General features: G+C 38.9%; 1 protein-coding gene across 4 annotated transcripts in view; it reads right to left on the reverse strand.

The window, feature by feature from the left end:
* Positions 1–96: 96 nt before the first annotated feature.
* TRABD (TraB domain containing) overlaps positions 97–27,662 on the reverse strand; it is a 35,626-nt gene continuing 8,060 nt past the window's right edge. For 3 of the 4 annotated variants that reach the window (XM_032106204.1, XM_032106205.1, XM_032106206.1), the window contains exons 2-10: positions 23,957–24,019; positions 21,733–21,811; positions 18,934–19,100; positions 17,924–18,064; positions 12,879–12,989; positions 11,354–11,493; positions 8,991–9,163; positions 7,238–7,349; positions 97–4,610 (exon numbers count right to left, since the gene is read on the reverse strand). In XM_032106204.1, the coding sequence (XP_031962095.1) occupies positions 4,436–4,610; positions 7,238–7,349; positions 8,991–9,163; positions 11,354–11,493; positions 12,879–12,989; positions 17,924–18,064; positions 18,934–19,100; positions 21,733–21,811; positions 23,957–23,980 (1,122 nt within the window). In that variant the 5' untranslated portion in view covers positions 23,981–24,019 and the 3' untranslated portion in view covers positions 97–4,435. Of the gene's footprint in view, positions 4,611–7,237; positions 7,350–8,990; positions 9,164–11,353; positions 11,494–12,878; positions 12,990–17,923; positions 18,065–18,933; positions 19,101–19,236; positions 19,374–21,732; positions 21,814–23,956; positions 24,020–27,662 lie in introns of those variants that run through there. The other variant, XM_032106207.1, reaches the window with a different exon arrangement.

Here is a 27,662-nt window from a genome sequence, read left to right on the forward strand (position 1 = left end):
AGTCTGTCCATCAGTCAGCCACAAGAGTGACCCTTCTTCTGCCAATACTTAAAAGCTCCCACATCTTACAAAAATGTCAGTCTTAAAACACTCAAGTCTAAAATTAAAGTTTATTTCAGTTTTAGAAACAGGGAAATACATACATGAGTATCTTAGGGTTACACAAGTGATAATGTGCTGTTTCTTTTCCATGTGTAGTTCCCACTGCCTACCACTTTGAGGTAATTTGATATATTTCTCAGTTTTTAAGATGTTTTACAATACACATGGAAACACATCTTCCAGTGGAAACCCAGACATTTTAATCCACCTTAAAAAGTCAATTTTTAAATTTTGTTCAGTATTTGGTATAGAAAAACCACCACAAATGTGACATGAGCCAGCAGTGTGCAGTGTAATGCTGGTGAACGATACACTCCCAAAGCAGGCAGCTGCTGGATGCCACCTGAGGCTGCCTGACCGAGCACTGCTCCAGAGCCGAGCTGCTGTGCAGCATCCTCTGCCACTCCCAGGGACACTACTGGACTACAATGTTCAAAGTTTTTTCTTCCACCTAAATGGTTTACCCAGCAATTCTTGTCAGCCACAGCGTCAAGTGCAACTGGAGGGAACTTTGCCTGATGAAGGAAAAATGGGCTGCACTTTGCTTTACATACAGTCAAAACAGATGGACCACTGATTGACAAAGGGTGCAAACAGATGATACATTATCTGTATGGAATACAGCTTATCATATATAGTTACTTTAAGTATGAATACAGCATCTTTGTATTAATACTTTTTTATAAAGTAATGGTCATATTGATTTACCTGTGTCAATTTGAAAGATTAAGCTCTTTGTCACTCATTCAACATCTTTTGCACTTAAAGGGTCTTTATTTCTCACATGGAGGATAGCACTTTAAGCACAAACGACTGTGCCTGATATTAAGTCAATGCTGGAGTGCTTTGCTGGACTGGGACTAAGGCTGTCAAGCTCCTTGCAAGACTCAGCACTGGAGAGATTAAAAGAAAAGCAACAACAACAAAATCAACTCACCATGCCTAACTCTGGACTCTGAATTTAAGTACTCACGTTGAGCAGACAGTCTCCCTGTGTGTTCAGCAGGACAGGGAAACTCATCCTTTTCCTCTTTACACATGGTAGGCAGAGAAACTAGTTTCCCTGCTTCAGCATTACACTCAGATGCCCCTAAGCAGGAGGTATTTAGTTCAACTAATGTCCTGCAGGAAAATGTGTTAGATGGTGGAATTATCCTGTACTAGATCTAGCTAACCAGTGTTTGCTCTCAATAAAAATACTGGTTAATTAGGAAAATAAATGCCTTCAACAGAAATGGTGGTTAAAATATTTTATTTTTTATATAATAGAACATACTGCTGTTTACTTTAAATCATTTTAGAGTAAAGGCACACATTGTTAAAAATACTTCACATCACATGTACAAATGCATAAAACAGATGTACATGTCACCAAAAAAATACAATATGGCTTCATAAGGTTGAGGTGGGGCTGGGACAATTCAACATATACTTAAATTTTACAGGATGCTGTTAACACTGAAAGGACTGGCTAGAACAGAAAAGAATGGACCTAAAACACTGATTATGTTATATAAACAGTACAACATTGAATATACAACATCAAGAATTTGCGTATGGATTCATAAAATTGTTAGTTCTGCAAATTCATCACTTTCCAGTGCCACTGAGTAAACAGTGCGTGCATATGATCTGCCAATTTGCAACAGTGGGAAGATAAATGGCAAATTCTCCATCCACAAACAGGTTCCCTGAAGAATCTGCTGATATGCTTTTTTAAAAAGAAATAAAAAGATTGAAGCAATAGACTTAAGGTACTGAGTGGAGAGAAAAACTGAATAATGAATGGGCACCTTAGATGGTAATCACTTTTGGCTAAAAAGCATAAAACATTAAGTCTGCAAGAATGCTCCATGACAATCATTTAGCATTAGTCCCACCCAAGATTAAGGCTCCTATCTAAAATTAACCTTAGATTTGTTTTCCTTTGTGTAAAATTACCTGAGCACAGATATCAAAGATCTACAGAGCTTTTAAAATATCTGCAGATACTTTCAAAATCTGTAGATAACTTAAAGCAAAATATCCATATATTTAATTCTACCAGCTAAATATTCTCAAGAAAACAACCAACAGAACAACATTTTGGTATGTCAGTAAAGCCAGGAGAAGAGTGAGCTTAAGCTTTTGCTTTCATCTTTTAAAAATGTACACAAAATGTAATAGAATTATTCAAATAGGACTGCTTAATTGTAAACAATACCTTAAACGTTTTTAAAAAACAGGAATCAAAATTCAGACAGTCACTCTACTCTTCTATACATTGTTTACAAATGCTGCTTTTCCTCTTGCTAGAGATGGCTGGTGGTTTCTTAAGCACTGATAAATAGAAAATAAAAGGACCTGCCCCACTGTCTCCTGTATTATCATGTACACTTTGTGTCCTAGAAGCATGAATTGCTGTCATTCTCATTTGCTAAGGTTTACTCCCTGGACACCTGTAAGGCCCAGAACCAGAAAAGCACCTAGCATTATCTTAAGAGCTATGCAGAACGGGGTTAGATTCAGTAAGTTTAAAGACAAACATGCACTTTAATAATTTGCTGCACTGGAACTGATAAAATTTTCAAAGTGCAAGGCAGAAAAGCATCAGGTTGCATGGACAGACCAGCTCCCAGCAAAGTCAATGCCATCACAGAAAGGAGCATCAGACCCTTAATTTTAAAAGCTTGAAAAAGACAACACTGTACAGAAGATACATGTACATATTTTCAGCAAACAAAAGGCTGTACGGGACCATTTCCAACACAAGGCTTTGGAAATGCACCCTATTAAAAGTGGTTTCTGGATTTTATTGAACCAACTGAAAAAACACAGACACAAAACACAACGTCACCTTTGTCTCCTCCTGCCTCACACAGTGGTTGCTATCTTTCACTCCCAAAAGAATACAGATAAAAACCTCACTTTCAGCAATGACCAACTGTATGAGCCTGAGGAGCAAATGGGACTCTTCCATTCAAATACATCAGGTTAACTTCGATATGACAATGTTATCTGTCTTGTTGAAATCAGACTAGCTGATTGCCAAGGGCATTTTACAATCACTGACAATCCTTATAAAGGGAAGGTACCAAAAATTCCAATGAAATACGAACCTAGGACTAAAAAAAAAAAACCAAAAAAAAGGAAGAAATAGATTGATGTTGGATTACTGTTCTGGATAATTAAAAAAGAAAATAACAGCAGTCTGTAGTACCCATAATTCTACGTATAAATAGCAGGTAATCCAAATAAAATGCTACAGTTGGTTGAAAAACTAAATTGAACACTGCTTTCCTATTAAATAGATTAAAATATTCATCCACTGAGACATTACATTGATAAATAAAATATTTTCATGTAGCAAAAACAAGGGGCAGATTAATTCCAGGCTTTTTATGCCAAATATGAAAGGTCCGAGAAACAAAAGTAAATTGTACAGTAGTTCTAGTCTCTTAAATTTACAATACTGAAACCAGCAGGATTTGGCTAAATAATACAGTTTAAATAAGCTAATCTAAATGAACAGAGTGTCCTGTAAACATCTGACACAAACCACATTGCATTCTGATGGGGTGGCTATACCTTCTCTATGCAGGAGAAAGACAATTCAACTGGTGGTGGTAACAAGGGACGCAATCTAAAGGCAACATTCCCGTTCTTCAGTAAGGCTTGTAAAAAATTTGAGCCGTGTACGTATGACAGCCTGTACAGTTCTGAAATTTCTGGAAAACTCTTAAGTTTAAAAAAAAGCCTAAACGTTTTAGGTATAAAACACACATTGAGAAGATGTCCTTTTAAATTACGTGTAAAAGTGTCTGGCACCAGAAACAACCACTTGGTATTATTATACCTTAGGAAAAAAAGCAAAGAATCACTCAAGTGTCCCTGAACTTCAGAGGAGATGCAGCTGATTAGATTATTTTGTGTTGTTCTTTCCTCTGGAAAGGAGCCATGAACACACACTCTTTAAGCTCCCTGTACTACATCATCAGTAATATATATATTATATATAATGCATATATATAGTGTATATATATATAGTATGCATATATGATATACACACGTATATATATACATATATATATATATATATATATTTGCATACACATTTCTTTTACCTCAATCTGGAATCACCTGGTTTCATGCAACACACCTACCAAGAATCAAAACTATTAATCAGATCATAGCTGGTGTAACTTTAGTATCAAATCTTTTATTATATAGTAATTGAGTGTTGCTCAGCATCAGTCAACTCTGACTAGAATCCTCATTCTTCAGTCCAGTTTACATGTTGCCTCCATCACCCTTTCTTCAGCCACCTTCTTCACACAGAGCCTCCACTCAATGTTCACTGCTGAGGCACCTCTGTCAGCCTCTGAAGATAGCTCTGTGTTGCTGGCATTGAGAGAACAAACTGAACTGTCCTGTGACCTATTCGGTAGCAGCCATATCCCAGCAGTCCAAAAACTGTTGCTTTTAAAACAAATTTGAAAATCTTACTTGAAGTTGATGGAGGAGGCACACTGAAACAAAAGATAGAATGCGATATTAATATTTGCATAGCTGGAAACAGCAGGCATTTTCCAATTAAAAAAAAAGGATCTTTTCTCCCCTTCCTCTCTATAGTGAGGGAAATTTTCAGGTAACAGATGCATCATGAATGAACAATGTATTCTTTCATGTTCAAGGGCTACATATGAATTAAATAACAATTAACAAATACTAACAAAGCCTTTTCTACTTACAGCTTTTCTTCTTAATGGCTAGGAACCTTGACTTGTCCATCACCCTACCAAAATAATTAAGTCAATATACAGAGTTCTTGAAGAATACTAAAAGTGAATATTGAGATTTTCACAGAAGTGCTTGGAAGTCTCTGCACCAGCCACCTGGAACCAGGAGGGCAGAGGACAACAGGGACACTAGGTCTACCCCCAAACTGTCAAGCAGTCTTACTGTTAGCGTATGAAGCAAACAGTTAATACTACCTTCCCGATAAAGCTGACTTTGAGAGCACAGCCACATGCACATGCAGCCCTGCACCCTCACTAACAGGCTCTGCAGCAGCTCAGCTGGCCCTGCACCCACAGCAACTCATAATACTCTCACAGGCAACTCAGAAGTTTCCATATGTTGTTTCAAAGAACCCTCAACGTATCATTTATTCATTTCCAGAAAAAGTTTCTAATGTATTCAGAACTAATCAGTTACAATAGTGCAAAAACACTGGGTGCTCTCAAACCAGGTTAGATGTTCTGAGATTAGGATACAACTAGACTGAGTTTAGATCCATGTGCTCAAACTAAGGAAAAGTTATCACTGGTAAGATTTTGCACATTACAGCATGATACAGGAGAGTTTTAAAAAAGCGAATGTATTGAACCAAGAATGCTGTAAAGGCACCTCTTTACATGTTCTCATATGCCTCTCTACCTACTCTTTCTCAATTCTAATCCCTCACCACAAATTTTAAAAATCAATTAATAATAGCTGGTCAGAACACGGTGCTAATAAAGCCAAGCCCATGGGTTCTATCCCTGTATGGGCCATTTGCTTAGGAGCTGGACTCGATGATCCTTGCACATCCCTTCCAACTCAAAATATTCTGTGATAGACAAAAGGTCTGCTTGGAGCAGAGTTCAATGAACTTAAAAAGCGTGAACTTAAAAATTAGAAAAAAATTAGAAATATACGTATGTTTTTATCCAGACAATTTTCAAGTTCACGTTGCAAGTTCTAAAATTTAACTAAATACCTGTGAAAGTCTTTAAAACTTTCCAGTTTATAGAGGTGATAACACTAAACACACAAAAGAAAGCCCTAACTCTGCTTTGCAACTGCAGTGCAACAGCATGAGGGTCAAAAAAGTTTAAAGAAAAATAAGTCGCAAATATAGCACTCTTATAAAGGTCATTTGCTTCATATTGTTTCAGAAAATCAAGTTAATGCAGTATTAATGTCTTGTGAAAGATACTAGTAACACTTCTGCTCAGTTATGGCACTGGCATGGTAAAGATAATCAAGTCAGAGCCTAAACTTTGGTGAGAAAGACCTGTGAGGACTTGAAGACATGCAACTGGTCTTTGGGCTGTTCAGTTCTGTGCTGTTAATGATGCAGCCAACATCCACCACACAACTACATGGCTTTGGACAACTTCATTGTAAAGGTTATTTGCAAGGGTGCAGAGGAATATGGACATCTAGTTTTTGACTCCAAGTGAAGCTTAGCCTTGAAAGGTAATTATAAATGGTTAGGCAGAGCTTCTGTACTTTGCATGCTTGAATCCAGACACCAAAAGTCTTTCTAAATCGTATTTCAGATGTCTAAATATACCACTTATAGGGATGTCAGTCTTTTCTGGTTTTCATAGCTTCTGAAGAGATGGGTAAGGTGGTTACATAAACACAATAAATGAATGTGATAAGTGTCAATATTTGAAAGACTCTATAATCCTAAAGCACCACAGACCAGTACTACCCAGTTGTATTATAATCTCTCCTGTATTTCTGAAGTCCTGACCTTTGTGACTTTATCGGATACACGTAGTCTGAAAACTTTAGTTCTTCAATTCTGTCTTTTACAAAGCACATACATGTATTTTAATAGGTACTTTGAAGCAAGAGTTCACCAGATACGTGCCTTAAACCAGCTCATAATTAGTCAGGGATACACATTAAAACAAGTCATTACTTATATATACAGTTAAAAATAGGATACAAGCAACTGCGTCACTAAGCTTGCCAGAGTCAGCAGTGTCCTGACAAAACAAAAGCTTTAAATCCAATGGTTTATATTTACCTAGTTTAGACTAAAAGCCTTGTTCTGTTTTCACCATCTTCTACAGCCCTCATTTAAATTTTCATTTTAGAAGACTTAACTGAGGACCAATTAATTTTTTTTCTAGACAAGGGCATATTCTCATCTCTACTTCCCTCCATATTCAACTCTTTACTTTTTTCCTTTGATTTTTTCTTTGCTGTAAGCATAATCTGCAAGCATTGCACAGCAAGTCAGTGAGCTGACATGGCAGGAATGACAGTAGAGATGCCTCTTTAAGCTGTGACAACCAACCAAAAAAGCTCCAAAGAAACTGCTGGTTTTTAGCAAGAGAAGCTGTTACATCAACATGCAGGAAAGGACAACTGTTACCTCATTATTTCTTGGATCTTTAAGTCAGAATTCCAGTTCTTTTCAATTCCAGGTACATGACCCATTCCAACAACACCAACTACAACAGCTGGGATGTATTTTCTAGGTTCATCTGAGAGAGATGTAGAGAAAGGAACATATCTGTAAAAGAACTAATTTCAAGCTATAAATAAATAGGCAATGTGTGAGATTACAAAATTGATTTTTCCAAGACGCAGGGGCTTTTGCTACCAGATATTGAAACCCTGTTGCTACATAACATACTCATTTCACCTACTGCCTCTTTCATTGAAAGTCTGAAAAAGTCAGCACAGTTTCTGGATTTTCAGCAGTCATTTATTTCATACACAGAGCTGGCCAGTGTTCATACTCCAGCCTCAGGGTGACAGGCTCAGCAGATGCAAACTAAATTAATTTCTTTCCTTCTCTGTGTTGGTCACGTTTCTGTGCTGCTTATGAGGAACACACCTGGTCTTTGCTGTCTCCTGAACACAGAACTTTCTCCACCACTTTGGACAGTGGCACCTGGCACACAAAATGTGACAAGATTTGGGCTCACAATCGGAGAACAATGCTTGAGGCCGCACCTGTCCCTGTAAAGTTCACTGTTAGACACCTTGCCTCAGCAAGAGCAAACCCAGGGCAGTGACATGCAGCAATTAGACAGCTACCATCAGACCAATGCAACACATGCCAGCTCTCACCCTCATCTCCCATCTACCATCCAAATTTCACAACACCCAAAATGTGGTTCCTGGAAGTTTTCCCCAATGAAAAATACAGCACCATGCCACAATAAAAATAATTCACAAAAAACTTTTTAAGTAATAATAATCAGGCTGCTTTCCTATGGGGAAAATTCTGCATAATACATAAATATAAAATACAAGTTCCACTGTCTTGCTTTAAATATCCACCCTTGATTTTTCCAGAAAAAAAGTAAAAATGTGAAAAGCAGCCCAACCCAAAAATGGAACAAAACTGTACTGAAAACAGTAGAACTACTATATATATACCAAATTGGTTTTTTTATAAATTTTCCTTTTCTCAGTCTGTTCTAGGGTTGCTCTAAATCAGAACTGCAACTAGAAAGAAGTTCTGCACTAAAGTGATGACAAACACTATCTTCTTAAGATATTAAGAGGTAACATACCTCAGTATGCTTATCTATAGGAAGGGCATGCAGATCACATATGCCAGCAGAATACTTCTAAAGATTAGAGAAATACAATTTTTCTGTATGTCCATACCTTGCTGAAACAGTGGAGTCACAAATGATTATTATTGCCATATCATCAAAGTTCCTAGCAGCCCAATTTATAATTTAAAAAAAAATCCTATGAAGAGTACCGAAACTAGAGAATCAAAGAACGAGTCCCATTTCTTATCAAGAAATGAGTCCCTTAGCAGCCACTGACAACAATTAATTTGGTGAAATAATGGGGCAAGTGAGATAGATGACTGTCCCATGCTGTGCTGTCATACTGGATCCCTGCCTTTTGAAATATTGTCTGGCTAACTAGTACTTTCCAGTTTTAAATAGCACAATGAGAAAGGGAACATATCTTAAGAGTCTACTGCTCTAGGTGGTTTCAGCAGGAGAGTAACACCCCTTTTAAATTTTTGAAGCATTGTATCTTATGTGATATGCAGCATTCATGAACAGAACATCCCAGGTTTCCTGAGAACTGAACTTTGGACCAGTATACAACAAACACCTTGCTGGTCATAATCTCTGCTTTAAAACAATTACTTTCTGAAGCTCGAGGTAGTTCTATCTGCTTTGCTGCTTGCTTCAGCATGTAGGTCAAGTAAATATCTCGTTCGGAGACAATTGTTCGATGAAGATCAGGGAATTCTCCAATCATTTCTGCCATCATCTGCTCCAGTAAATCCTTCTGTTTGCATTTCTCCACATCATCTTTACTGAAAGAAAGGTAAGTTTTCTCAGTATCTGTTTGTCTGTGACAAACCAATGAATAAAAACAATTGGGTGTTACACACATTATCCACCTAAACACAGTCTACAGTTCTCCTCCCCCAGTTTTCCTCTCCAGAAGGAAAATAATCTCCACAAACCTGTAAAACTTGATACCTAACAATGCCTCTACAGTGAAGGAAAGGGAAAAAAAAGAGGTCACTTGCCTTTAGCCAGTTCAACTGGATTTTCTCCCTTCCCACTTTAAAAGCTGACAACTCAACTCAGCAAAACCCCCAGGGCTTCAGGGGCAACAGTTACCATGGTACCCCACTTTCCGTGTGTATTAACAGGCTTAGAAGAGCCTATAGAGAGCTCTTCCGAGGAAGGAGATCTGATCACTAAACACACAGAGACTACTTAAGGAACAAAAAAGGCACGCTGTAAGGCACCGTCTGAGGGCATGGAAAGAGATCTGCAGGTTCCTAGTGTCAATCACTGGTCTTCAGCTGGGAAGTCAAAGTTATAAACCAATTCGCAGAACAGAAGAATAGAAAATGGGCACGAAATGAAAAGTAAGAACTGCAGGAGTAAATGTAATGAGCTTTTATTCTTTTCATAGGTACTATAAACCCTTCTGTTAGCACCTCTAGCTGTGGGTCATAGCCTGCAGCAACGAAATTATCTGGTTGGCATCACTGTCTACTAAAGAATTATGTCAAACAGGCTTCCTTTAGTTTCCAAGATGAAAAGGACACTACAAACGTCAGCAGGGCAACTGAAAGAAGAAATGCTAGCTTTCAACAGACCCAGAAACATCAACAGACTGACAATTTTGATGTTTAAGTATTACTCCATTTTCCATGGAATCTCATGTTGATGGCTGGATGCACAATACTCTCTCTCTACCCAATAACTTTCTGAAATAAATGCCTTTTGTTTTCAACCTCTATCCACATGTTATGTTTAAAAAGCAATTGTACAACAGTAACTGAAATGTTATTGCCAAGCTTCATCAGGAAGGTAGCGTGCATTTACTATAATAACGTTAATATTGCAGTTGAAAACCAGACTGTTCTTAGGATGGATAAAAAATGGGAAAAAATGCACAGAAAGATGCCCCCCAAAAGCCTGAAAATTGTCTCATGCTGGTATCAGACAAAGTAGTAAGAAAACTTACTTGGTGCATGAACTATAGTTAATGGCTTAAAAGATGGTCAAGCTCATTTTACAGATTAATGTAATGTCAAGTATTTACAGTAAATTACAATTAAGTAAATGTTAAAACTGCAAAACATAAAGTTTGATCAACACAACTACAGCGTTTTAGCCCTGGCCTTATTTTAACAGCCTGTAAAAATGCCAGATGTCACTGCATGAGCTGCAGAGTTCCAGCCACAGGCTATGAGAGAAGCACTGAAATTCAGGGGCCAGGCCAAGTGCACTTCTAACACCACTGCAAGTCTGGTAGGTGGAGACTGAATTTAGGAGAGCAATTGTGCACACGTTCTCAGCCAGTTCAAGTTATCACACATCTACTTGCGGAAAGAGCACGCAAATTTGGCACAGGGACGTCTCTGAAAGGCAGGGGAAACCAAGAATGGCTGTCCAAGAAATAGTAACATAAGGCAAGATTTCATAACAATGCACCTTTATAAAGGCAATAATCATTTGAAGTCTGTGGACAACATGTGGACTCTTGAAGTTTCCTCTTGTTCCAAAAATCTGCTCAGACAGCAGATTTAGTTCTCAAGCTGCCCTGATCCTGATGTGAATTAGCACAGAAAGCCTAAGACCTGTGTAACTCTTAAGGACATACAAATTATTGTACTGATGCCCTTACTCTCTTTTATTTACAGTATCCACACACAGTGGTGGGAAAGATTTTATTCTCAGCATAAAAAAAAAATAATTTAAAGAAATTTTTTCTAAGTATACTAGGAATTCTCCAGCACCTAATCTTACGCTTCATCTGGAAGTAACGCATTGCAAGACAATTTTAAAGGAAGAGTTGACACAAGATCAGAAAGACAGCTTTCACTTCAAAAATACATATTATTGCAGGGTACTTTGTATATTCATCCTTCTCACTAACTTCAGATTTCATTGCATCAGGCTGGGTACCCTCATACTAAAGTCAAACTCAAGAACTAAATAATACACCCCAAACCTAAAACATATGGGGTGCTTATTCATACCTGATGGGGTCAGATAAGAAGCAAAGGCCCCAAGCAAGCTTGACTTTTTGCCAGAAGGAAAGTGCAGCAATTGCTCTCTTAAATGTAACAGGGATGGGTCGGTCACCGAGGTGGAATTTACAGAAAGGTACTTTACTGGCCTGAAACAGAAGATACAAATAATCAGTCAACATTTCATACTGCAGCACAGCACATTCTTATTAATGAACGTTAAGGATTTACTGTGTTATACAGGGTATCTTAAAAAAGAGCAAGTAGTGTCATACTTCAACATAAAAAAAATATTTTGGCTTTGCAGTAAATAAAATTTACAAAATACTACTACATTACTTCATAAAGGAATAGATCAAATACACAATGTATTGTAAAAATTGTAATGCCATACCCTTGAGGTTACTTCTACTGAAGCAGAAAGCTTCTGATTATTACTTCATAAGGTGACAATGGGGCTCAATATCTATCTGAGTCTGAATAAAGTCTGAGGTGAAACAACTGTCATCATTTTGCTTTCACCTAGGATTTGTCAGGATCATTAATCTTTCAGTTGGCAATGGTAAAATATATTAAAGAAAGAGCTCATGAGACAATAACTGATGCCAGATACCACATGATAATGTGAGGTGAGACTTGGCTGTAGCTCATGCTGACAAATTTTAGCACAGAATAGAATTTCTAGAAAATTCTTTCCTATGCACAGTTCTTTAAAAATTTCCAGCAATCACTTTAGAATAGGACGGAGCTAATTTTTTTTCTTTCCCACTTAAAATGGAAAATGCTTAAAACGTTTCGTTCTGGTCTGGAATGCTCAAGAAAATACACTTTGAACAAATTTTCTTTTTATTAAGGATGAAGACACCAAATTATTCCAGATTCTTTATCAGCAATGTTCTCTCAGATTTCCTTACTAGTACATAATTTACATAAAAATAGCAAGATACATTCTGCAAGATGGATACATACACAGAAAACAGTGTCCCAGTATTCCAAGACAAAATGAGTAGTGTGATACACAGCTACTATTTAGTTCCAGGTATCACTGCTGGCAGTAGTAGAAAAGGTGATGTTAAAAGACCATATAGGACTAACAGACCAGTCAGATATTTCACTTCCCCAGTTTTTCTAGATGAATGGAATGTGTAAGATCTCACTAATCCTTTAGAGCTGGTTTTCACAGCCTGAAATCCTGACACCACCAACAGTGGGACCAAGATCAATATTCAGAAGTCAAAAACAATTGTTTAAATGAAACTAAATTATTAATGAAAACAAATATCTTCAGAAATATCATCAAGAAAAACCCTTATCATTTGAAGCCTTTTTGGAATTGCTTTCATACCACTCATGTCTACAGATCTTTTCACCTTAAGGTACATGTTGAAGTCAAAAATTATTTTTACTACTTCACTGGCTTCAGCAGAGGTATGGTCAGAGTGCTCTTTTCTAGGCAATAACAAAATGATTTTATTGAGTTCAATTCTGGAAGCAAAAGGCCAATAATCTCAGAAAAGTCATTTCAAGTTCGCACCTCTTTGAAAGCCTCCCTGAATTCTCCTCCTGGGGCCATTCCCAGCTGTTCTGTGATGTGAGCAGATACCTTCAGAAGCAGCATTTGCATCAATCCAGACATGACTCCATTCTGGCAGAAGAGGGAGAAGAACATGTAAAAAAAAAAAAAAATCTACAGGCTGAAGAATACACTGTTCACAGAATTGAAAAAAACATTAATTATTTTAATGAAGAAACAGCACTGAAGCTACATTTTTGAGCCAATTCACTGACCAATACAGCTCATATTTCAGTTTTTATCAGTTTACCTCACTGTGCGGCCAAAGTATTCTACCTTTCAACAAAAATGTATAGCAGGTTAAGAAAATAAAGAAGGATAGCCAGACTTATTTCAGCCTATATTTACTCTGTCTGCTTGAAGAAAGTGTCTGGATAACTTAATGGTAAAACAGTTCATACCATTTAATTTTTCTTTATCTGGATACAAAAAAATAAAGGGACCACAGGAGTATATACCATTGAATGTACAGCGAACACCACATCATAGAAACACTGAAGTGAACAGCCAGTGGTCTAATCCCAGACATGTCTACAATCCTGAAAAACACTTAGGCTGAGGACTGGTTAGACGAAGAAACAGAGAATCTAGCATTGTACAAGAAATTGCAGTGTATGATTTCAGAACGCAAGATCTTAGAAGAGACCTCACAGCCCTCAGTATGACTCAGTCCCACAAGAAGATGGAAGGCTTTCTATTGCTTTCTTGAACTGAGACTTAAAATCAAAACTCTTCTCTTGAAAAGTAAAGAATTCTCCTATGTATACTTAAGCAAAATTTTCCTTTCCTGACCCTTTACAAAAAGAATGAAAAAACATCTCAAATCTGTCCCTTCTGTCCAGCTCTGGCTGTCCTCAACAAGTTACTTTTATGATTAAGACTCAATGAATCAACATTACCTTACCAAAGCATAACCTGCACCTTGGTTATACATCTCTTCCAATCTGGCATCAGTCCATAATTCTGCCAAAAGGGGCACCGTCTCTTTCCTCAGCAAAGGCTAATTTCCTGCTTTATCATCAGCTTCATGCAACTCGGGATGAGGCTACACAGGATAGCCTGACTTAATATAACTGCTGGAAGTTACCAGAGAAAGGTCCCGGTCTCCATTCTTTGCTCAAATGACCCACCTTGTGCCAGATCCAATGCTGGCGTAACCTTTCCAAAGGCTGTGGATGGTTTGTGCAGTTAAATGGACTCAAGATCACTGAGGACCAGAACTGGCAACAGAGGGGTTATTTCCAAAGCCAATTGATTACTTTGTTTATCATACTACAAACTAGCAAGCATGCAAGAAAGTCAAGTGCTGGACTTCTGGAGAGAAGGAAGAAACAGGAGAAAAAGTGTTTTCAGCATCCCTGAGATCCGATAAAGTGCCTGGGGAACAAACGTTTCCAGAAGTTCAGAAAAGATACAAAACCCCCCTCCAAAAAACTAGGATAATGCAGCCTGAGGTTATTTTCTGGCTGATCTCTCCTTCAGGATTGATGCACCTGAAGTTGTATTTTATACAACAGGAATATTTGTCCTGTTGGCTAATAGAGGGATACATCTTCGAAGGGTTTCCAAGTTGTCTGTATTCTTAACCTGCACAAACTTAGTACCTGCCATATTTGTTTAGCATCAAGGAGATAAAAGGTGACAAGCAGCTGTATATGTAGCAACAACGGGCCAGCCAGATACTGTCAGGGGATAAAGGGAAAAATGTACAAAAAATGATGGGAGCAAAACAGTAAAGGAGGTTATTATCTATACCAGATTAGTCAGTGTTGTATAAAGGAAAGCTGACCACAAAAGAACATTAAATCCAGAGTGGATGGCAATAATTTCATATGTTAGATGCAACAGCCATAAATAAACATAGCAAAACTGTCGTGGTTCGACACAAATATATAGAAATTTAACTGCACAGGCAGAGGGATGCAAAGCTATCAGCATACAGGAAAGAGAAAGCAAACCACCAATTTTATAAGCTCAATGTTCAATAGCAGTCAGAAAGCAAGACGAGTAAGAGATTACCAGGAAAGGAACAACAGGGAAACATGAGAGCACTGCTGTACAGTCTTTAGCAGACTCCTGCCTTGAAAACAAGATACTTCAACTAGAAAATGCTCAAAGAAATACCAAATACACAAGAAGAGATTAAACATATTAAATACTTGTGAGGCTTGGGAAAGGATGACTGAGGGAAGATACACTATTGGACACATGACTAGCATAGAGACGATGAAAAGGGCAGGAAGAGAGAGCAATACCCAGGCAAAGAACACTTATACTATGCATGGGAACACAGCCTATGGAGGGGGCCTTGGAGCTACTCTTTGACAGCATAACAGGTCACCGATCCAGCACCAAGTGCAGAAACAAACCACATGCACTTTCATTTGCAATTCTTTTAAAAACCCTAATTCCCACGAAGGAAGGCAGCACAGCCTTGACACCTGGAGCCTGGTATTGGTTTTCCTGCTGCTGCAAGAACACTGGAAGTTAGACTTCAAAACACAAGTGAAGGTAGCAAGTGAACAGCAGCCTGCTCCTGTCCATATGGATGTAGCTATCATCTACCAATTCACATGATATCAATTTTATTTAAGAAGACTATCCCTGTGGGTTACCTAAACATGGAGGGCTGTACTACACAGTGCAAAATGTGAGCTTTTTTCACTAGCCAGAACCAACATTACAATATATTCCTCCACAGGCAACTTCAGACAAAAGGAGGCTAAGCTATGACTCTGCTGTCACTTCTGCCCCCAGAGCAAGGTTTCTCAACTGCCCCTCTGTGCCAAGACTAGCAATCTCACAGCCAGTGGGGGATGATGCAGCAAAAAAACCAAGCCCTGCTCAAACTATCACAGGGCCATGGTATGGACACAGAAGGGATAGTAGAACCAAGATGCTGGGGAAAAGAGAGAACCTGTTGTACCAATTTGGTTTAAGCCAACTGCTACTGCTTGTGGATAACTCCAGGTTATCCACATTTGAGCCAGATACCAGTCTGCACTGTGTTGCCTTGCTTAATGGAAAGCAAACAGGTACTTCTCTGCAAACAACTGTAAGGGTTTTGAAATTCAAGGAGGAGCTAAAGAAGTCTGGTTTTAACCTACAACAGTTGCGTGATAAGCTGTGGATGCCAGTGACCCATTGCAAATATGTATGTTTCATGTTAACACGCTGCTCAGTTTCCAGCTTCAATTAAGAGCAATGAAATCCAATTTTACAGCTTAATATTTATGTAAGTGACTATAAAGAGACATCATTTGGGCTTTTCGTCCTCATTTCCAAACTCAAGGATGAAAGCTGAAAGCAGCTTTGACTTTCAGTGTAGCTTCTGGGGCTGGAGGCACATTTCAATGAGAGGAGGCAAGGCATAACTGAGCAACTTACCAACTGGTCTGATTTTATTACAGAAAAACAAAGATACTATAACTTGGCATGAGACAGTTGGACTGTTCTTCCTGGTTTTCCCTATATAATCCATGCTGTTAGCGATTCAAAGGGGAAAGACTGGGGGTTTTTTTGGTTGAGACCATAGATAGAGAAATATGTTCCTTAAAAGGCCCAATGTTCAAATTTTATTATTTGCATTATTCCTGGTGGTAAAGCAGACTAATACTGAGCTGTAACAATAGCAATGATCCTTGTAGTACTCTCTGGCTTTAGAGTAAACAGAGTCTGTGTTTTCTACTGTCTGCACACAAGATCACTTCAAGCCTGGTAGGAAGCAGTAACTGCAAAGCTGCCAACACAAATTTACATCACAGAGAAAAAAAGTCTGCTGTTTTGTTTTCATTGTCCTTTTCCTCTTAACACAGCAAAAACTGTTGCATTTAGCTTTGATATAAAACAAGAAGTTTCTGTGCCTGTTCACAAGGTCAGAAGACCCCCAGCTATGCTGTTCCAGTTGTGAACAAGCATTTTGGCTACATGCATCAGAATAATCCACCTTACCTAAAATAAACAAATAGATGCAGCAATTCATGCAATATGCAAGTGTTTTGCAATGTCTTTTCCTTTGATAGGGCATAAATAAAGAAAACAGGAAAGGCATTACTGCCTAACTCTGCGAGTCAGAAAGGCTGCTCTGAGACATCGTGTGCGAGCACACACACTGGATAGCCCTGAGCCGCTACAAGTGCTTCTGCATGGATGCAGATTATATTCCTATCAGGGGTGCAGTCCTGGAAATTCCCCCATTACATCAATAAAGCAATTCCAATGTACAATTACCACACGACCAAAATAACAATCTGTGAATTTCTTCATCCAACTGGACACTGAAACTCTTTTTACTATTGACTATACACTGCCATTCTAATCAAGTGTCCTTTCACTTTTAAGTCAACTTTGTGTTATTTCACTGTGCCTAGCTTAAAATTAGTTAAATACAAGCTAACTATGTGGAACTGGAAAAAACACAGGACAACATTTTTTTTGCACACACGTCCCGGACATGTCCGCATCAAACTGCCAGAGTAGTCATAATTTGAATAGAATCCCACACTTTTCAGCCCAGATTTTTCAGAATCCCCCTTCAGGGCCTACTATCAGTTAGAAACTACTCAAAAGACAAGTGGATAGGAATTAAAGAGCAACACACTAGGATGAAGAAGGAATGCAGCAAAACAGAAAATACCAAAATTAAGTGCTCCTTAAATAGCTGTGATACAGATGCAGATTGCCGAATAATAATTACATTTAAATATATTAGCAGAGCATTACAATTGCAAAGTTAGACTTGTGTCCTGCAAATGGAGCAGCTGTTAAATGTAGGAGGATTCCTGTCAAGGTCAACAAATTGCCCAAACGATCCCATTGTGAAAAGAAAATCCTCAATGGTCCATCTGAAAACAAAAAAAAATACCCAAACCTATCTTTGCCACTGTAGTAGTACTCTCATCTAGGTCAACAGTATAAGGTTCCCAGCTGGCGGGAACACTGGTTTTGATTCAATGTGACAAACTGCTCTTAACAAAAACCTTAAATTCTCGCTGTAGGAATCATACCTGCTTTATAGCTTGTTGAAGTTTTTCCAGATTTATTTCTTTGGCTTCTTTTAGTAATGTCTTTTCATCCATCTTTAACATAGAAACTCTGTACTGGCATAGTTCCACCACAACTACATCAGGCTGCACTTCTTGTATTGTCTGAAAAAGATGAATTTATTTATACTGCTTTGGAAAGGAATAAATGCAGCCAATATCAGTATTTTAAAGAGAAAAGGGACCTTAAAAGCACATTCCAACAATCATTTTCAATTAAAAATCAGTAGAATAGTAAATAAGACTTCTCCAAATAACTATGCATTAAGAAAAATATTAAGGAAGGTGACAGCAATTGAAATTAAGTTAAGACTTAGCCTTAGTTACTGGATGCTTTAGGACAGAATAATTGTGAACACAATGTGCTGGGGAGGGGAGCAGGAAAGAAACACTTGATGTTAAACTTTCCACATTCACAAAATTAATTTGACCGTACTCTGTGGTAATTTGCAATCTGAATTAGAATACACTTTGTGCCAGAATTGTCAACCCTGGTTCTTACAAGATTCCTTCCCCTCTAGCTCCTGGATAGTAAGGCCACTCTAAATTGCAGAGTTTGCAGGAGGTACAGCATGAAATAGTTTCTACTTGCACTAGGGCTTCAGACCTATTTGCAGCTTGAGAATGGAATCAGAGTTTTAGGCAGCATGGTTTACAGCTAAATATCATACAGGCAACGTAAGCTTCACGAGTGAGATTTCTACTTTCAACACTAGCACTGTATCTGCCTTTTTTATTGAAGGGCAAATAAAAATATTTGAGCTGGGAGAGCAATGTATTGCATCAAAAATTATTACTGTAAAATGTCTGCCTCTCATCCCATAGTGCTGTTAGCCCTCCAACAGCCAACTAGAAAAAACAGAGCCTGAAGGTTACAGCACAGAACCAAGTCAGAGAGCTGGACTTCATTCTGCTAAGCAGTTAGTTGACAACACTATAAAGATGCTGCTGAAGGGCTCACATTGAGTATTTACCTTTACTACATCCTTTTTGCTGCTGTCACTGAAGTGGGCTGTTCCAACCACATATACTTTAGACCCATCCTCAGTGTCAAGCTCAGTGACAGTGCTTGGTAAAGCAGGCCTTTTCTGCCTCTTCTTCAACTTCATCTCCAGAAGAATTTTAAATGCATCTGCATCAGCTATAAATGTAAAGAAAAACAGAAAAGAAAAGCACACATGATATAAAGTGCAGGTACGTGAAACAGAAAATAAAAATGTCGCCACTAAACATCAGAGCAGAGCTAAAAGGCCATTGATTTACCACTGTAATCTTACATTCAATTCTGAAGCTACATCATTGAGAGTGCCATCACTGGAGAGGCTGCCTCCAAGCATGGGTCTCAGTCCAGGTTTCCTACCCTGTGGACACTGGGACAGGTTGTCCACGCAGTTCAGTAAGGGAAAGAGAGAAGCTGTGTGGCAGGTGAGGTGGACAGAGAAGCAAAGAATACTTAGAAAAGGTATACACTAAATTAGAGAAAAAATAAAAAGAAAAAAAAAGAGCATTTTAAAATTCTAAACCCAAAGTGTTCCATTTTGGGATTCTTATCTATATAAATGATAGCAACACATGGACACTGGTGTGAATATGATGGCAAAGTCACCTGCACATATAGGATACCTACAGTACCAACCTTAGCCTTTTCCGTGATTAACACACCAGGGATCAGTACACAGAGGAAAATTAAACCTCAAGAGGTATTTAGGTCAGGAATCCAATCATTCTTCCCTAGATTCAACAACTATTTAAGATCAAAATGGTACAGTGTGAGTTTAGCCCCTCTATGTCAAGCTTGCCATATGGAAAACAGGAGGATCTATCAGTTCCATCACAGTTACTTGTTAAATGCCAGATAGCCTCGCTGACTGAGATAGGGAAGCTTTAACTCTATAGCAATGGGAAATAAAAGTCGCTTTGAATGAGTCATCTTTAAGCTGTAATGCATCTTAGAAAAAAAAGTATCAAGCAGGAAAGCAGAGTTTTGTTTCCAACCAACTCTCTTTCTCTGGCAAGCTGCTGCACAAGTTAGCAGAGGTCTCAAGTGGTCTCCATAAGCCTGGAATAGGATCATAAGCCCAGGGAAAAAAAGAAAGATTAGTGAACAGTTTGTAGGCAGGATGTCAAAGACGCAGATAAATTACAGCCTCCTACCACACATTCATTTTATGAATCGGATTTAATTGTGTGGCTCTGGCCCCAGTTCTGTCCCACAAATACTAATCTCGTAAGACTTTATGTAAAAAAAAAACAACCCCAAACCAAAACCAACCAACCAAAAACCCCACCAAATTAAAAGAAAACCAACCAAACAAAAGAAAAACCCAAACCAGAAAAATAAAAGCAACCCTTCAACATCCTTCTTAGCATTTTAGCAACCTACTACTTCATGGTCAATACCCAAGAACATGGTGTGCTGCAATCAGTACTGTCTGAGCTAAGACAATGTTGCTGCCAAAACAGATGGTGATGCTAAGGAGGAGGTAAGGAAAACATGACTGAAAAAGGAAGAAGAGGAAAGGCTGTTGCATTTGTAGCACTCGCAGTCACATAATTATAAAAGCAGTCATAGCAGATCAACAAAAACCCACCTAAGCAAATATCCTGCCTCCCACTATGGTCAAAAGTGGATATGTAAGGGAGAATATAATACATGGGGAAGCGTGTGTAATATCTGTCTCAAGTACTTTCCTAGCCTAAAGCCATTTATTGTTCAGATTCCCCCAGTTGAAAGTGATTTCTATGTATTTGGTAATCCTTAAAGGGTGTAATTGCTATTTATGTTATAACCCTTCACCTCGCACATATACTCGGTACTGGACTGAATAATGTTTCATGTGAAGAAAAAGTGCTATAGTGGTAGAGTGCCAGATGTTATAATTTAAGGACACAATTAAGGAAAACATTCACAGGAGTAGCTATGTTTTTCATTGAACCAACTTCTCTATCGGGAGAAAAAAAGCAACATAAAAAATTAATCTGCTTCTTCAGGTCTGCATATGCCTCCCATAACTTTAGTCAAGGCTCTCTTTGATCCCATGAAAGTTGAGATCCCTAGGAATTATTCAGCAATGTTGCTGTTACACACTAATTTGCCCTAAGGTGGTTTAGAGCCTATTACTCACCAGAAAGAACAATTTGAATGTTCCTATTGTTACAAATTAGTGCTGTATACATTAATATCACAACAGTGTATCAATATACATAAAGCAAATCTTAAGAAGCCTTTGTTTTCTCCTCTTGAGAAAGAAATGCCTGTCATTATCTGATCCTTACCAGTAACAGCTAAGAAAAGATACTCTCTTCCTGGGATTCACAAGACAGTTTTGGTTGGAATACTTCTATTGCCACATCCTGCAGGCTTGCCAAAATATTAACATGCTAGTGTGGGCAAAGCATTCCACTTGGGACAACTGATCAACATCATATCACTAGATGCCAGACTGTCAAAACATACTTATGCATCACTGGCTTAGAAAGCAATAACTGAGCTCAAAACAATAGCTGAGTATATCTACTAAATCTAAAAATATTTACTTTTGAAAGTATGGGATCAGCAAACTGAGAATCAATATGTCATTGCTCTTTCTGAATTTGATTTACACAACTGGGCCTTGAAACAAATCAAGAACAGATTAAGTCAGCTATGACTTCATTAGCATCTCCCTTTTGTGCTAACCACCCTGTCCTTTTTAGCTAAGGAAAAGGCAAGGACATTTAGCTTAATACCCTTCCAGTGTGATACACCCTCCCCAGTCAAACCAGAAACATACAGATATTCTGTGATACACTTGACGTTTCCTTTGGGCCATCTTCTGGTGCATCAGAGGAGGACATTGGATCTGCAGCAGCCTGTATGAAAAAAATTCAAAAGGAGGATGGGAATTATAATGAAATGTTTTAATACATCTTTCCCTTTGTGAGTTTACTCAATTTGAACCTACATATAATATTCAAACAAGTAAATAATTTAAGCAGTGTCACAGTTCAAAACATCTGTGGTTTTACAACTATTTTTCCTAGCTGCCTGAGTATGAGGAAGAACATACCAAAGACTAACTACTTCATGCCTATTTTAAAAGATAATATTTATACCTGACAGGGAGTTTTTAAATAAATGGGATTCCACATAAAAAGAACAAGTTTATCTCTAACACTACTATAGCACCTTCTGTATTGAAAACTAAAATGTGCACTGATTATTTTAATACCATTTAACTCAACTACCAGTCAGCATTAGTCTGTCAGGAGTCTGACAAAGTTAATCAGTACTCACAAGACTAAACATCCATTCTAGAAAAGTCAGGCCAAGTATTTGTTGGGATAAGGCAATTACACAATATGCACATCAAATCTTAGAAAGTTCATGTGCATGATGACTTTATACATATCAGAAGTCAAAGCTAAAAAGACACAAGACATCTGCAGAGTTTTGCCCTCTAAAGGAACAAAAGGTAATTGAAAAGATTCCCAAAGACTGACTTTTAAATATTATCACTAGAAGTATATGATGCAGGTCTTTGGCTAGCAAAAACCTTTCTTATTTTTGATTAACAGGCAAGTTTTAAAACGCGTGCATAGAATTCAAACAATTCCAGTCATTCAGCCAATGTCATCCAAGCCAGAGAGGCAGAGTCAGTGCAGAAAAGACTCAGGAATAAGAGAAAGCTAAATTATAAACTACCTTTAGGCAACAACATTAATCCAAAATTTAATCAGGATGATTATTGGAGGAATTTGGAATTTCTGAACAAAATGAAGTCAAAATGTTAGAGACAGGATGAGAATCCATCACCATTTAAGTACTTTCCAAAGGAAAGGCAATATTAATGAGTCAGCAAGCAGGCAGCCAACCTCTCCTGACAGATGCCAGCTTTTTAGCTAAAATGACTGGTTTATTTACTTTGTACTTAACCTGCTAAGGTTTAAAGCAAGACTGTACAAAGCACATCCAATTGTTAAGAGCTTTCAACAAAAGTAATTATTTTCCTCTTGCATTCCTTTATGCCAAACAGGAATTTGGAGAAAATAAATCCTGAGCGTCTTACCGTGGGCCCCACTGAAGGCAAGGAAAAATTTATGATACATTTCATGGAGTAAACTCAAAAAGTACAACAGCTTTACAGTGCAAAGTTTAAAATACTCACAGCAACACATCATCCTTTCACTACAAAGTAAAAGTCTGTTCACTGACAACTGCAAACTGCAATTACACTGCAAATTGCAATTACATTCACAAATCTAATTTAACACCAGCTCAGCTTTTGATCAGAACATATGGCTTGACTCTACTGCTTGCATACGTTAAGTCTAGTCACAAAAATATTTTGGAAAAATTTATCCATCTGTAACATATGGAATTAATCCTGTCACTTATGCTGGCTTTGTCATCACAACATCACAGCACTGCAATGAGCACAGCACTAAGCCACCACATTAGCAGTTTGTTATTCTTTTTTTTTATTAACAGGACAAAAGAACAGACATTCTTATACTTCATAAGATAAAAATTTCCTGAGTTTCACTTGTTATACCAGAAAAAGCTTTTGAGATACACAGATATGAAAGGAGAAGAAAAGGAACAGAAAGGATAGAACAAGCATCTCAGTTGAATTTGGCAAGGAACTTAAGCCATGTACAATGTGATTATTTGTACATAACCAATTTCTGTAATTCTCACAAAATCTTTTTCCCCTAAAAGTTTGATGTCATAGGTTAGGCTATTTTATGCAATTCCTCACTTGCATGTAGAATAATACAAAAGACCCATTTTAACTTTTGCAGCTGGAGGGACAGGGAACCTGAAAAGAACCTAAATGTGTGGAAAAAAATAGCACTCAGCTCTCTGTCCCCGTTTTAAAAAGGGTCTCATGCTGGCATTCTCAACCCTAAGACTTTGCAGAATTTCCCCACGAATGAGTTGGAAGAACCTGGCTGATTCAGCCTTGACCTTCCCTGCAATTGTACTGAGATACAAAGTTCATCTCCAAGCCCTACCTCAGGCTGTTGCTCCTCTTGCATTCCTGTAGTGTAGGCTTATTTTCACCAACCACACAAGAACTGAAAGAAGTAGAAAGAAATGGAGAGAATTAAAAATTAATGGCATAACCCAGAATACTGGCTCAAGAACTGTCAGGGGGAAAAGAAAAGCAGATGCGTCTCTACAGTCTCTAATAAAGGTTGAAGTAATAAAAGCAGCAAGCTGAAGAGGCACAAATGTCATCTCTTCAACTCTACTGCTGTTAACCACAACAAACCAACAGCAACACCCCCAGCAGCAGGGTAAAACTAGCCTGTTTCAGTATGGTTCTTGAGGTGGCTCTAAAGCCAGAGTATAGTTTCTGCAACAGCAAAAATTTTGCTCAACTTGATCAGTAGTTCTGTCTTGTCCATATAAACTACATCCAGACAGTTTTTAGGCAAATTTTAGGAATCATGTCTATTTCTATTTCACTGCTGCAAAGAATAGGAGAGCAGCCACAATCTTAATATTCAACTATAGTCATACATGTTGTTTTATCTGCATCATGTGATCACATATATTTACAAATACGCCAGGGTTAGATCAGTCAGCCAGTATCTGTATGAAAACCCCATGAAATTCGGTTTTAAAACCCTTAGTGAATGGTTTCCATATCTTAGTTTATTTAACAATATGGATGAAAGAAGGAATCTTAAAAGTCCAAAGTTCTCCCTGAAGCTGGCAGAGTGCTATGACTGGACTTGAGTGGTACTCTGAGGCAGTTACCCAAGACACTGAATGCAGGACTACTGCTCGTTCTGCTTATTCTCAGTGCCATCCAACCAAAATTGAAGCACTCAAAGAAAGTGCTGCTTCTTTATTACAACAATTTGGGCTACCTCCATTTGAGCTACTTCACAGTACATGTGAACAGTGTTTTATTTTATTAAATAAAGAGAGAGCAATCCTGAACAACTTAGTCATAGAATACATTTGCACTCCTGCTCGGGGGAGTGGACAGACAAGTTTGGCTCCTGCCCTACAGTTAGGTGAGGCTGAGGAGAAAAGCTGGCTGGCATCTGGGTGATTGCATACGTCAGCACACAAATGTGATGGCAAGCCTCCCCCTTGCCCAAATACAACAGTCTCCTGCAGTAGGATTAGTGCTCTGCATCCTGGTTTCTAAAAAGCCATTTTACTTTCTAGCTTTGCTTAAAGTAAGTTTCTTTTAAAGAGCATTTGCCTGGGCAGTATGAAGCATGTGAGTGTAATTCTGTCCACCGGCACATCTCCCTCCACACAGCAGAGGGATTTCAGGAATTTGTGCCTTTTCACTGTCCACTGCTCATGGTCAGCCAGCAAACTGGAGATCACAGCTGCAGGCTGGGCAAGAAAAAAGCACAGTGGCCAAGATCCTGGCTTCTGCATGGTGTCTGGAGCAAAATCCCCATGAAACCCAACAGAGCCCCACAGCTTGAGCAGGCAACAGCTACAGACACAGCTCCTGAGCTGTGAGGCAAATACCTCATTAAAACAAATACACACTAAACACAGTCCAAGACGTTCAGCAAAACAAACTATTCAAAAACACCAAAGAAGTCTGCACAGGCAACATAAGCACTTCAGTGGTTTTGCTACAAGGTACAGTATCATTTTAAAACCACGGCCACGCCTTCCTGCCTTCCAAGGAGTCAAGTCAAGGAACCTTGGATGTCAGAGTAAGCTGAAACAACAGGTGAAGCTGAACTGCTCTTCTGCTTCAGTACGCCCACAATGTGTGAGTGGTGTGGACAGATCTAAAGGAGCACAGCAGAAGGAAACCCCTGCCTTGAGACCTGCAACCTGAACAGGACACACCAGCGCACAGGCACCTCAATGCAGACAGTCTGTCAGTTTTGTGGGCTTAAGTAAACCCAGCGCCTCTTTTTATCCTGTCCTGTCTCTGATAGACTGGCTTAACTACTTGTTGACTTAGGCAGTAAACCAGACTGGAAAGCAGGCTCAGTTTAAAAAAAAACACCACTTTTTTCCCTTCACACTCTACCAAGGCATTTTTAGTTCAGATGACCAAACAGCTGCAGGAAGAACTGCACCAGCAAAACTTGAGGAACAGCATGAAACGGAGATGTTGAAACCAACTGCCCTCTGAGGAAATACTAGTCCAACTACAACATCACTCAGACTGTACTGATGCTCAGCTCTGGGCTTGGTTCTCAATTGGTCTATGTGCAAAATACCACAGTGTTTTTCTGCCAGTGAATCAGCTGGCCCTAAACACAACCTAAAGCTCTAAGCTTGATTAAGGCCTGCTGGCATTTGAAAACATGTCTCTTATCTACAGAGTGCTTTTCAAAATAATGAACTACAAGTGCTGTTTAAAGAATAGACTCCTACACAGAAGCACTATGTGGTGTTTTTTCCCCACCAAGCGACATTTTAGAAAACCTCATCCCATTCTCACCACTAACTAAATTATATGCCTGATACTGGTGGGGGTGGGGGGAAGAGATCTTCTTTGAAGTTTACTCATGCTAACTAGCACCGTTTTTTAACTGACCTGTACCTTTGGAGAAAACAAGCTGTTTGTTTCCAGCTCACTGTTTCACTGTGGTTTCCAGCTGCAGCCTCTGCAGGGAATCCATGAACAATACTTCCATGGCCAGATGAGAGAATGGGCAGCCACAACAGGCAAGTCTGCCACTTTTCTTCTAGGACAAGTGGGCCTATGGGAATCTCATGAGGTTTAATAAGTGCAAGATGCTACACTTGGGTCAGGGCAACCCCCCATTATCAATACAGGCTGGAGGATGAAGGGATTGAGAACAGCCCTGCCAAGAAGGACTTGGGGGTGCTGGTGGATGAGAGGCCGGACATGACCCGGCAATGTGCACTTGCAGCACAGAAAGCCAAATGTATCCTGGGCTATGACCAGGATACATTTGTATCCTGCAGCGTAGCCAGCAGGGCGTGGGAGGGGATTCTGTCCCTCTGCTCTGCTCTGGTGAAACCCCATCTGCAGTGCTGCATCCAGCTCTGGGGTCCCCAATACAGGACGGACATCAACCTGTTGGAGCAAATCCAGAGGAGGCCACCACAATGGTTAGATGGCTAGAGCACCTCTCCTGCAAGGAAAGGCTGAGAGAATTGGGGTTGTTCAGCCTGGAAAAGAGAAAGCTTTGGGGTGACCTAATTGCAGCCTTCCAGTACCTGAAGGAAGCCAACAAAAAACATAGAAAGGGACATTTTACAAGAGCTGTAGTAACAGAACAAGGGGGAATGACTTCAAATTGAAAGAGAGTAGATTTAGATTTGATATCAGGAAAAAATTCTTTACTTCTGAGCATAGTGAGGCATTGGAATAGGTTGCCCAAAGCAGCTGTGGATGCCCTATCCCTGCAAGAGTTCAAGGCCAGGCTGGATGGAACTTGGAGCAACCTGGTCTAATGACAGGTGTTCCTGTCCACTGCAGGAAGGTTGGAACCAGCTGATCTTTAAGATCCCTTCCAACCCAGGAATTCTATGATCTTGTTTTCAGGTGCTTAGATCTGCTTAAGTTACACTGGAGGTGAAATTTTCCATGCAGAAGACCTGTTTCTGGATTCACCAGATTACAGGCAAGGCTGGCTACTCAGCTAGCAGCATTCTCCTCAGCAGGACTGGCAAAAGTCCATATATTTTGGGAATTAGTCAAATACCTTGGACCCCAGGCTGACCTAGCTCATCCATGTGAAAGGCACTACC

The sequence above is a fragment of the Corvus moneduloides genome, chromosome 4, assembly GCF_009650955.1.
Source record: "Corvus moneduloides isolate bCorMon1 chromosome 4, bCorMon1.pri, whole genome shotgun sequence".
Lineage (NCBI taxonomy): Eukaryota > Metazoa > Chordata > Aves > Passeriformes > Corvidae > Corvus > Corvus moneduloides.